The following is a 13,638-nucleotide window of genomic DNA, read 5'->3' on the forward strand; positions in this document are numbered from 1 at the left end:
TAGGCTGCGTCTCAGCTGACACCATGTTCCCCATGTGCTACTTTTGAACAGGAGCAGCTATGGGCCGTTCTGGCTCAGACGAGGCAGACTTATCCAAGGCTCGATTACTTACTTTTGACCAGGGCCCATAGGTTGTCATCTGAGGGACACCAATATCTTCAACGCGGGTGTGAGTTAGTGATAAAAATAATGAATGTCCTCAACTCTTTGATTTATTCAAGACACACAAACAGACAACTTGTACGTCCCAAATTTGACTCTATTCCCCATGTAGTGCACGACTTTTGCCCAGGGACAAGGTAGTAATCCACTACACATGGAATAGGGTGATCTTCATCAGGTCAAGTTGGTCTGGTTATTTATTTGTTTTGTTTCTGTCTAGCACCGGATTACTGGGTGTGTGTATTTCTCCTCTCCCACTGAATAAGTCATATCTCCCTGCTTGATTACTGGGTGTGTGTATTTCTTCTCTCCCACTGAATAAGTCATATCTCCCTGCTTGATTACTGGGTGTGTGTATATCTCCTCTCCCACTGAATAAGTCATATCTCCCTGCTTGATTACTGGGTGTGTGTATATCTCCTCTCCCACTGAATAAGTCATAACTCCCTGCTTGATTACTGGGTGTGTGTGTATCTCCTCTCCCACTGAATAAGTCATATCTCCCTGCTTGATTACTGGGTGTGTGTATATCTCCTCTCCCACTGAATAAGTCATATCTCCCTGCTTGATTACTGGGTGTGTGTGTATCTCCTCTCCCACTGAATAAGTCATATCTCCCTGCTTGATTACTGGGTGTGTGTATATCTCCTCTCCCACTGAATAAGTCATATCTCCCTGCTTGATTACTGGGTGTGTGTATTTCTCCTCTCCCCACTGAATAAGTCATATCTCCATGCTTGATTACTGGGTGTGTGTATTTCTCCTCTCCCACTGAATAAGTCATATCTCCCTGCTTGATTACTGGGTGTGTGTATTTCTCCTCTCCCACTGAATAAGTCATATCTCCCTGCTTGATTACTGGGTGTGTGTATATCTCCTCTCCCACTGAATAAGTCATATCCCCTGCTTGATTACTGGGTGTGTGTATATCTCCTCTCCCACTGAATAAGTCATAACTCCCTGCTTGATTACTGGGTGTGTGTATTTCTCCTCTCCACTGAATAAGTCATATCTCTCTGCTTGAGGAGTTGACAATGTTTAGCTAAATTAGTAATACGTCTGGAAGCATCGTTCAGAGTGCGTCTGCTCTGTTGGAAGAACACATTCTAATCCAAATGGCATCCTATCCCCTTCATAGTGCACTCCTTTGACCAGGACCCTTTTGGTATTTTATTAGGATCCCCATTAACTGTTGCAAAAGCAGCAGCTACTCTTCCTGGGGTCCATACAGAACATGACATCATACAGAACATTAAATAGACCAGAACAGCTCAAGGACAGAACTACATCCTTTTAGAGCTCTGGTCTAAAGGAGTGCACTATATAGGTAGTGGGGTGCCATTTGGGATGCATTCCAAGTCTTAGTGAGATTTAAAGAAACAACGGACACCCACAGCACCCAGAATAACCCCCATCTTCAAACAGCCACACAGTCTGCTGTCTACATTGGATTCAGGGAACGCTCCAGCGCTTCTGAGATGCTTCTACTAAACATCAGTGAGAGAGGAAGGAGAGAGAGGGAGAGAAAGAGGGAGGAATGGAGAGAGTGGAAGGGGGGGAGGGAGGAATGGAGAGAGTGGAAGGGGGAGAGAGAGGAAGGGGGAGAGGATGACTTGTTTTCTGCCCTGTTTTTGTATGGACTGACTCTAACTGGATTATGTGTGTGGTGTGTGTGTGTGTGTGTGTGTGTGTGTGTGTGTGTGTGTGTGTGTGTGTGTGTGTGTGTTGTGTGTGTGTGTGTTGTGTGTGTGTGTGTGTGTGTGTGTGTGACGAGATGAGCTGGTTCTGGTAGTGTGGACGGAAGTCGTGACGTCTCAGTCCAAACACTGACACACACACACACAGACAGTTTAGGGCGAACCCACAAACAGGGATTGCCTGTTTGGGTCAATACACTTTGACAGTACTTGGCTGTTGGTCTTGGCAGCCGGGAGAGATACATCACCTCTTCTTTCTCCACAGGTAGTGACAGACAGTACTTGGCTGTTGGTCTTGGCAGTCGGAGAGATACATCACCTCTTCTTTCTCCACAGGTAGTGACAGACAGTACTTGGCTGTTGGTCTTGGCAGCCGGAGAGATACATCACCTCTTCTTTCTCCACAGGTAGTGACAGACAGTACTTGGCTGTTGGTCTTGGCAGTCGGAGAGATACATCACCTCTTCTTTCTCCACAGGTAGTGACAGACAGTACCTGGCTGTTGGTCTTGGCAGTCGGAGAGATACATCACCTCTTCTTTCTCCACAGGTAGTGACAGACAGTACTTGGCTGTTGGTCTTGGCAGTCGGAGAGATACATCACCTCTTCTTTCTCCACAGGTAGTGACAGACAGTACTTGGCTGTTGGTCTTGGCAGTCGGAGAGATACATCACCTCTTCTTTCTCCACAGGTGGTGACAGACAGTGTCCCAAATGGAACCATTTTCCCTATGTAATGCACTACTTTTGACCAGAGCTCTATGGGCCCTGGTCTAAAGTAGTGCACTACAGGAATAGGGTGCCATTTGGGAAGCACACTTATTTTCTTATCCTAAAGTGACCCTCTCTGTATCCCTCTGAGTGTTTCAGCAGTGATAACCTAATGACGTCATTTTATGGGAGAACCAGACCTGAAGTTTGGCCTCACCAGCACAGGGTTGTGTTCATTAGGCAGAAAACGGAGGTACAGATCTAGGATCAGCTTCCCCTCCCCCAATCCTAACCTTAACCATTAGTGGGGAAAATGACCAAAGATTAGCGTTATGGTGCAAGTTCACCCCCCACTTAATGTAACATTCTTGGTCGTTTTTTTAATCTATATTTTTTTAATAATTTCAATCATTTAGCAGACGTTATCTAGAGTGACTTACAGGAGCAATGACGGTTAAGTCAAGGGCACATCAACAGATTCTTTTCACCTTAGGGATTCGAACCAGCAACCTTTCCGTTACTGGCCCAATGCTCTAACCGCTAGCCTACCTGCTGCCCTGCAGTTGTCATGTTGTGGCTTGAATGTCCTGACGAGATGTATCACAGTCATTTGTATCTGAATAGAAGCTGCTATATTTCCCTCCTCCTCCTGTGTGGTTTAGAAAGATTGAAGAAGCAGACGTGTGTGTGTGTGTGTGTGTGTGTGTGTGTGTGTGTGTGTGTGTGTGTGTGTGTGTGCGTGCGCGTGCATAAGGTGAGCTATGACAGATGATTTGAATATGCTGTGCTTGGCTCAGCATGGACAGGAGTGCCTAATAATATCTGACAGGTGTTATTGTTTTGGAAAATAAAAAGGCAGACGTGAAAGTTTTCAGCACTCTCTTAAGAGACCAATGTGTCTTTATGTATAGTATTCTGTTGAGTTTGTTCTGGCTCTCGTACCCAGTAAAACAGCACATTTACAATGCATGGGTTGTCCTACTTGCTCTTACTCAGGGACGCCAACTTCATTTGTGTTGCTGCATGTGAGTATTCCATCTCCTTCTCACTACATATCTTTTCCAGCTTTTCCAGAAATCCTGGATGGAGGATTCCAGAATTTCTGCTTCTTTCTGCCTGATTCCAGGAATCTTCCTAGTGGGATTTCTGGAAAACCCGGGAATTTGTGGAAATGTACCAGTTTTGGGAACCCTACATCTGACTCTCTGTGTTCTTCTCATCGTCCAGGTTTGCCAAGATTGAGATCAGTGCCTCCAAGCCTATCATCCCATTCAGAGAGACCGTGATCAGACCACCCAAAGTGGACATGGTCAATGAAGACCTGGGGAAACAACAGAAGGTGTGTGTGTACTTTGAGGGTGTGGTGTGTGTGTCTATCTTATATCTGATCTGTTGACATCTCAAACGACACCCCATATATTAGTAGTGTGCTACAATTGAAGAGGCAGCAGCAGTCTATTTGCAGTAGCTAACCCTACTCTCCTGTGTGTGTGTGTGTGTGTGTGTGTGTGTGTGTGTGTGTGTGTGTGTGTGTGTGTGTGTGTGTGTGTGTGTGTGTGTGTGTGTGTGTGTGTGTGTGTGTGTGTGTGTGTGTGTGTGTGTGTGTGTGTGTGTGTGTGTCTAGGTGGCGGTGATCCACCAGGTGAAAGAGTCAGACACCCTGCACCTGGACCCCAGCGGCCTGGTGACCCTCACCACCCCCAACAGACAGGCCACCGTGGGGGTACGGGCCATACCACTACCCGAAGGTGAGAGAGAGTTGAGTTGGAAAGGGTGTGTGTGTTGATGTTTGTTGTTGTCAGACTATAGGAAGCCCTTAACATTTTGCTTAAGGAGAAACAGAGCAAGAACATTTCCAATAGCCTTTTTTGAGGAATAGCAACTTTGCTTAACTTTCTTATGTCTATACTTAATGGGGAAAATGGCAGTTAAGAAGAAATGTCTTCTTAAAAAAGTTTTGTAAATCTGGGCTCTGATCCTGATCAAAAAGTGTCCTGTGTTGTGTAGAGGTGACTCTTCTACTGGAGGGTAGTGCTGACTTGATCCGGACCCTGGAGCAGGCAGGTCAGGCCCAGAGAGAGGGGAGGACCCTGGACATGAGTACCTGGACCCTAGATGCCCTGATGGTGCTAAAGAGCAGGCTGGAGGTCCTGCTGCAGGGGAGGAAGTGGAGGAACGCTGTGGACCGGATATGGGCCTTTGGACCACGCAGGTATTTCAGGGTGTTTCATATGGGTTGGGATGAGAGGGTATGCAGGTATTTCAGGGTGTTTCATATGGGTTGGGATGAGAGGGTATGCAGTTATTTCAGGGTGTTTCATATGGGTTGGGATGAGAGGGTATGCAGGTATTTCAGGGTGTTTCATATAGGTTTGGATGAGAGGGTATGCAGTTATTTCAGGGTGTTTCATATGGGTTGGGATGAGAGGGTATGCAGGTATTTCAGGGTGTTTCATATAGGTTTGGATGAGAGGGTATGCAGGTATTTCAGGGTGTTTCATATGGGTTGGGATGATATTTCATGGTATTTTATATGAGATGAAATTGTGTGCTATGCAGGTATTTCATGGTAATTAATATGGCCATGTTGTTATTATTAGGTATGGACCAAACATCCTCCTTAACAGTGTAGAGGGGTACCAGAGACCATCCGTGTGGCACTGCCTCGAACGAGAGAAAGGAGAGAAAGAGGGAGGGGCAAAAGCTGAGGCCAGCGCCATCCGAGACTTTGACAACAGCGTTGTCAGCGGTTTCCAGCTCGCCACCCTCTCTGGTCCAATGTGCGAGGAGCCCCTCATGGGCGTCTGCTTCTCTGTGGAGAGATGGGACATGAACTTCCCCACCCAGCGCACCCACCTGGACTCTGTGACTGAAGAAGACTCCAACTCCCTTGATGCATCTGTTTCCGAAAGCCCCGGTGAGGCTGCAGGTCACCCGGAGGCCTCAGGCAAGGCAGGGGGAGCGGGTGAGACGCCTTCCCATCCAGAGGGTGCCGTGGCTGGGGCGATCCAGGGGAGACGCAGGGCGGAGGTTGTGGCCGGGCTAGTGGACTGCTATGGGCCGTTCTCTGGCCAGCTCATAGCTGCTGTGAAGGAGGCTTGTCGGCACGCGTTCCAGGCCAAACCTCAGAGACTCATGGCTGCTATGTACACCTGTGAAATCATGGCTACAGCAGAGGTGTTAGGTAAGAGGCTTAGCAGTACACACACGGCAGAACACACGGACACGGCAGAACACACAGACACGGCAGAACACACAGACACGGCAGAACACACAGACACGGCAGAACACACAGACACGGCAGAACACACAGACACGGCAGAACACACAGACAAGGCAGAACACACGGCAGAACACACGGACACACGGCAGAACACACGGACACACGGCAGAACACACGGACACACGGCAGAACACACGGACACACGGCAGAACACACGGACACACGGCAGAACACACGGAGACACGGCAGAACACACGGCAGAACACACAGACACACGGCAGAACACACGGAGACACGGCAGAGCACACAGACACGGCAGAACACACGGACACAGGCAGAACACACAGACACGGCAGAACACACAGAGACACGGCAGAACACACAGACACGGTAGAACACACAGAGACACGGTAGAACACACACAGACACGGTAGAACACACAGACACGGTAGAACACACAGAGACACGGTAGAACACACAGAGACACGGCAGAACACAGAGACACGGCAGAACACACACACGATAGAACACACAGACAAGGCAGAACACACGGTCACACGGCAGAACACACGGTCACACGGCAGAACACACAGAGACACGGCAGAACACACGGACACACAATATAACACATGGACACACACAATATAACACACTGACACACAATATAACACATGGACACACACACACAATATAACACACGGACACACAATATAACACAGACACACAATATTACACACGGACACAGACACAATATAACACACGGACACACACACACAATATAACACACACACACACACACACACACAATATAACACACAGACACACAATATAACACACAGACACACGGCAAAACACACGGCAGAACACACTGACACGGACACACAATGTAACACACGGACACACACTATAACACACGGACACACACACAATATAACACACGGACACACACTATAACACATGGACACACACACAATATAACACACGGACACACACACAATATAACACACGGACACACACACACACACACACAATATAACACAAGGACACACAATATAACACACGGACACACAATATAACACACAGACACACACACACAATATAACACACAGACACACAATATAACACACGGACACACAATATAACACACGGACACACAATATAACACACGGACACACAATATAACACACGGACACACAATATAACACACAGACACACAATATAACACAAGGACACACAATATAACACACGGACACACAATATAACACACAGACACACACACACAATATAACACACAGACACACAATATAACACACGGACACACAATATAACACACGGACACACAATATAACACACGGACACACAATATAACACACAGACACACAATATAACACATGGACACACACACACAATATAACACACGGACGCACAATGTAACACACGGACACACACTATAACACACGGACACTCACACGGACACACACACAATATAACACACGGACACACACACACACACAATATAACACATGGACACACAATATAACACATGGACACACAATATAACACACGGACACACAATATAACACACAGACACACAATATAACACATGGACACACAATATAACACATGGACACACAATATAACACATGGACACAATATAACACATGGACACACAATATAACACATGGACACACAATATAACACACAGACACACAATATAACACACAGACACACACACACACAATATAATACACACAATATAACACACAGACACACACACACACACGATAGAACACACGCTGGGCAAAACACAAACTAACCACTGAGATCTTAGGTAAATAGCTAAAACACAACACACACACCTTCAAATCTGCTTCTTCAATCTTTCCTGGAGGCATTACACACGGTCACACGGCAGAACACACAGAGACACGGCAGAACACACGGACACACAATATAACACATGGACACACACACACAATATAACACACTGACACACAATATAACACATGGACACACACACACAATATAACACACGGACACACAATATAACACACAGACACACAATATTACACACGGACACACACACAATATAACACACGGACACACACACACAATATAACACACACACACACACACAATATAACACACAGACACACAATATAACACACAGACACACGGCAAAACACACGGCAGAACACACTGACACGGACACACAATGTAACACACGGACACACACTATAACACACGGACACACACACAATATAACACACGGACACACACTATAACACATGGACACACACACAATATAACACACGGACACACACACACACACACACAATATAACACAAGGACACACAATATAACACACGGACACACAATATAACACACAGACACACACACACAATATAACACACAGACACACAATATAACACACGGACACACAATATAACACACGGACACACAATATAACACACGGACACACAATATAACACACAGACACACAATATAACACATGGACACACACACACAATATAACACACGGACACACAATGTAACACACGGACACACACTATAACACACGGACACTCACACGGACACACACACAATATAACACACGGACACACACACACACACAATATAACACATGGACACACAATATAACACATGGACACACAATATAACACATGGACACACAATATAACACATGGACACACAATATAACACACAGACACACAATATAACACACAGACACACACACACACAATATAATACACACAATATAACACACAGACACACACACACACACGATAGAACACACGCTGGGCAAAACACAAACTAACCACTGAGATCTTAGGTAAATAGCTAAAACACAACACACACACCTTCAAATCTGCTTCTTCAATCTTTCCTGGAGGCATTACTGCATTCTAAACCACACAGGAGGAGGTTGAGGGAATTATAGCAGCTTCTATTCAGATCTGCTTCTTCAATCTTTCCTGGAGGCATTACTGCATTCTAAACCACACAGGAGGAGGTTGAGGGAATTATAGCAGCTTCTATTCAGATCTGCTTCTTCAATCTTTCCTGGAGGCATTACTGCATTCTAAACCACACAGGAGGAGGTTGAGGGAATTATAGCAGCTTCTATTCAGATCTGCTTCTTCAATCTTTCCTGGAGGCATTACTGCATTCTAAACCACACAGGAGGAGGTTGAGGGAATTATAGCAGCTTCTATTCAGATCTGCTTCTTCAATCTTTCCTGGAGGCATTACTGCATTCTAAACCACACAGGAGGAGGTTGAGGGAATTATAGCAGCTTCTATTCAGATCTGCTTCTTCAATCTTTCCTGGAGGCATTACTGCATTCTAAACCACACAGGAGGAGGTTGAGGGAATTATAGCAGCTTCTATTCAGATACAAATGACTGTGATACAACTTGTCAGGACATTCAAGCCACAACATGACAACTAAACTACCAAGAATGTTACACCAGGTGGAGGGTGAGTTGCTGCACACAACTCCCATTGTAGTGTGATAGGAGTCCATTGGACTGGTATATTATCCCATCCCCGGTGTAGGAACACAGCTGTTAACTCGTCTACTGAAACACAGAGAAAAGATGATGGTACAGTATTGGTTGATATTTAAATAGCCATCACTAGCCGGCTACCACCCGGTTACTCAACCCCGCACCTTAGAGGCAGCTGCCCTATATACACTGGCCACTTTAATAATGGAACACTCGTCACTTTAATCATGATTACATAATGCTTTCCTCATCTCATATGTATGTACTATATTCTACTGTATTTAGTCAATGCCACTCCGACATTACTCGTCCTAATATTTATATATTTCTTAACTCCATTATTTTACTTTAGATTTGTGTGTATTATTGGGAATTGTTAGAAATTACTGCACTGTTGGAGCTAGAAACACAAACATTTCGCTACACTCACAATAACATCTGCTAAATGTGTGTATGTGGCCAATAAAATGTGATTTGACAACCCTCATTATTACTATCTATGGTCTAGAACTATTCTAATATTTGTCTTTGTAGTGTCAGTGATCAACTCTTGTTTTCTAAGTTGGTCCCAAATGGCACCCCATTCCCTGTATAGTGCACTACTTTTGGTCATCATTAAGATTCAAATGAGCCTTGCCCAACTTCTGTTACGGATAATCACTAAACCATATCTTAACAGCACGTTTAGCAGTCACATCCATTTACAGCCAGCCAAATCAGCACCAGAATTAAGTGTGTTATTATGAGCCCATTTCAGAAACAATATGACTTTTTACTCACCTCTGCAACGCTAGCATCCCTTTAAATGTGGCGTTTGTCAAGCTGTCCTACTAGCCTGTTGTGAATACCACTGCCTTCCACTCTATATACTGTTGTGAATACCACTGCCTTCCACTCTATATACTGTTGTGAATACCACTGCCTTCCACTCTATATACTGTTGTGAATACCACTGCCTTCCACTCTATATACTGTTGTGAATACCACTGCCTTCCACTCTATATACTGTTGTGAATACCACTGCCTTCCACTCTATATACTGTTGTGAAAACCACTGCCTTCCACTCTATATACTGTTGTGAATACCACTGCCTTCCACTCTATATACTGTTGTGAATACCACTGCCTTCCACTCTATATACTATTGTGAATACCACTGCCTTCCACTCTATATACTGTTGTGAATACCACTGCCTTCCACTCTATATACTGTTGTGAATACCACTGCCTTCCACTCTATATACTATTGTGAATACCACTGCCTTCCACTCTATATACCCCCATTAGGAGAACTTCATTTCATTAGTATCGATGTGATCCATATTTTAATTCCATGATGTATATTATAGTAGATGTTGGTTGCGTAACATTTAGTGTAGAAATAGACTTCATCAATACTTTCATTACATCGTGTCCATTATTTAGATCTAATCAATAGTTGGATAAGATCATGCATAAATAGATTGTATACATAGTTGGATTAGATTGACCACATCGATTCACACACACAATCATTTGATTAGATTGTATATAGCTGGCAACACTGTATACATGGTCAGAGTACACATTAAGCCACTTCTACTAATTATCGTGTGTGTGTGTCCAGGTCGTGTGTACGGGGTCCTGGGGAAGAGGGAGGGCCGAGTGTTACAGGAGGAGATGAAGGAGGGGACAGAGATGTTCATCATCAAGGCCGTCCTTCCTGTGGCCGAGAGCTTCGGATTCGCTGATGAGATACGCAAGAGAACCAGTGGATTGGCTAGTCCACAACTGGTCTTCAGCCACTGGGAGGTGAGGCGCGCTCACACATACACCCTGTCGTGTGCATCCTTGTGCAGACACACACACAGCAGGCATATAACTCACACACACGTGCACACACACACACACACACACACACACAGGCAAAAACACATGCAAGGCTCACTCCGTGGGGGGGTTGTGAGCTGCAACTCATCAGTCTGAAAACAGGTGCTTGTATTTTTAGCTCTTAATAATTTAATGTTTTTTCATGAATGAAGGAATAAAGGAAATCACAATGCTGAACTAGGATCCGTTTTTATTTCACCCTTGTCTCTAGAACTCATAGCCCTGTTTCCTATTATTTCCAGTATGAGGTGAATCCTAACTAGTCTCCCATTGACATCAATACATGACTTCTCTGACAATCTCTGGCTCATACTTATTATGCCCCTTTTATATACAGAAAAAGTCCCACTTCTTTACCACCTTCTGTATACCTTCTTGTTTTTGGGCAGGTAGCCTAGTGGTTAGAGCATTGGGCCAGTAACCAGCAGGTAGCCTAGTGGTTAGAGCATTGGGCCAGTAACCAGCAGGTAGCCTAGTGGTTAGAGCGTTGGGTCAGTAACCAGCAGGTAGCCTAGTGGTTAGAGCGTTGGGTCAGTAACCAGCAGGTAGCCTAGTGGTTAGAGCATTGGGCCAGTAACCAGCAGGTAGCCTAGTGGTTAGAGCGTTGGGCCAGTAACCAGCAGGTAGCCTAGTGGTTAGAGCATTGGGTCAGTAACCAGCAGGTAGCCTAGTGGTTAGAGCATTGGGCCAGTAACCAGCAGGTAGCCTAGTGGTTAGAGCATTGGGCCAGTAACCAGCAGGTAGCCTAGTGGTTAGAGCATTGGGCCAGTAACCAGCAGGTAGCCTAGTGGTTAGAGCGTTGGGTCAGTAACCAGCAGGTAGCCTAGTGGTTAGAGCATTGGGCCAGTAACCAGCAGGTAGCCTAGTGGTTAGAGCGTTGGGCCAGTAACCAGCAGGTAGCCTAGTGGTTAGAGCATTGGGTCAGTAACCAGCAGGTAGCCTAGTGGTTAGAGCATTGGGCCAGTAACCAGCAGGTAGCCTAGTGGTTAGAGTGTTGGGTCAGTAACCAGCAGGTAGCCTAGTGGTTAGAGCGTTGGGCCAGTAACCAGCAGGTAGCCTAGTGGTTAGAGCATTGGGCCAGTAACCAGCAGGTAGCCTAGTGGTTAGAGTGTTGGGTCAGTAACCAGCAGGTAGCCTAGTGGTTAGAGAGTTGGGTCAGTAACCAGCAGGTAGCCTAGTGGTTAGAGCATTGGGCCAGTAACCAGCAGGTAGCCTAGTGGTTAGAGTGTTGGGTCAGTAACCAGCAGGTAGCCTAGTGGTTAGAGAGTTGTGTCAGTAACCAGCAGGTAGCCTAGTGGTTAGAGCATTGGGCCAGTAACCAGCAGGTAGCCTAGTGGTTAGAGCATTGGGCCAGTAACCAACAGGTAGCCTAGTGGTTAGAGCGTTGGGCCAGTAACCAGCAGGTAGCCTAGTGGTGAGAGCATTGGGACAGTAACCAGCAGGTAGCCTAGTGGTTAGAGCATTGGGCCAGTAACCAGCAGGTAGCCTAGTGGTTAGAGCGTTGGGCCAGTAACCAACAAGTAGCCTAGTGGTTAGAGCGTTGGGCCAGTAACCAGCAGGTAGCCTAGTGGATAGAGCATTGGGACAGTAACCAGCAGGTAGCCTAGTGGTTAGCGCATTGGGCCAGTAACCAGCAGGTAGCCTAGTGGTTAGAGCGTTGGGCCAGTAACCAGCAGGTAGCCTAGTGGTTAGAGTGTTGGACCAGTAACCAGCAGGTAGCCTAGTGGTTAGAGCGTTGGGCCAGTAACCAGCAGGTAGCCTAGTGGTTAGAGTGTTGGGCCAGTAACCAGCAGGTAGCCTAGTGGTTAGAGTGTTGGGCCAGTAACCAGCAGGTAGCCTAGTGGTTAGAGTGTTGGACCAGTAACCAGCAGGTAGCCTAGTGGTTAGAGTGTTGGGCCAGTAACCAGCAGGTAGCCTAGTGGTTAGAGCGTTGGGCCAGTAACCAGCAGGTAGCCTAGTGGTTAGAGTGTTGGGTCAGTAACCAGCAGGTAGCCTAGTGGTTAGAGTGTTGGGTCAGTAACCAGCAGGTAGCCTAGTGGTTAGAGTGTTGGGCCAGTAGCCAGCAGGTAGCCTAGTGGTTAGAGTGTTGGGTCAGTAACCAGCAGGTAGCCTAGTGGTTAGAGTGTTGGGCCAGTAACCAGCAGGTAGCCTAGTGGTTAGAGTGTTGGACCAGTAACCAGCAGGTAGCCTGAAATAATTTCAGACCCCATTGTATCTTTGTCATGGGTATGTGTATTATGTGTTTCTTATTGTGTGTGTGTGTGTGTGTGTGTGTGTGTGTGTGTGTGTGTGTGTGCGTGCGCTCCTGTCTGTCTGGGGGTTTAAGTGGTTATTGTTCAAGGTCGGCTAATTTAATTGGCCGAGAGAGCCGGACATTGTTAATGAGCGTGTGCAGCCCGGTGTCTCTCACACACACACACACAAGCCTAGTGAACAGCTTTCTGGT

At 46.0% G+C, this 13,638-nt stretch overlaps 1 protein-coding gene across 1 annotated transcript in view; it reads left to right on the forward strand.

Annotated features, from left to right (window-relative positions):
• The window catches only part of LOC116370734 (elongation factor-like GTPase 1), a gene marked incomplete at its 5' end in the record, with an annotated part of 15,486 nt that extends 4,183 nt beyond the window's left edge, over positions 1-11,303 (forward strand). The window contains 5 exons of the mRNA XM_031819871.1: positions 3,797-3,908; positions 4,194-4,317; positions 4,577-4,781; positions 5,170-5,753; positions 10,930-11,303. Of these exons, the coding sequence (XP_031675731.1) occupies positions 3,797-3,908; positions 4,194-4,317; positions 4,577-4,781; positions 5,170-5,753; positions 10,930-11,288 (1,384 nt within the window). The remainder of the gene's footprint in view (positions 1-3,796; positions 3,909-4,193; positions 4,318-4,576; positions 4,782-5,169; positions 5,754-10,929) is intronic.
• Positions 11,304-13,638: the final 2,335 nt, after the last annotated feature.

This window comes from Oncorhynchus kisutch, unplaced genomic scaffold, assembly GCF_002021735.2.
Source record: "Oncorhynchus kisutch isolate 150728-3 unplaced genomic scaffold, Okis_V2 scaffold2716, whole genome shotgun sequence".
NCBI lineage: Eukaryota > Metazoa > Chordata > Actinopteri > Salmoniformes > Salmonidae > Oncorhynchus > Oncorhynchus kisutch.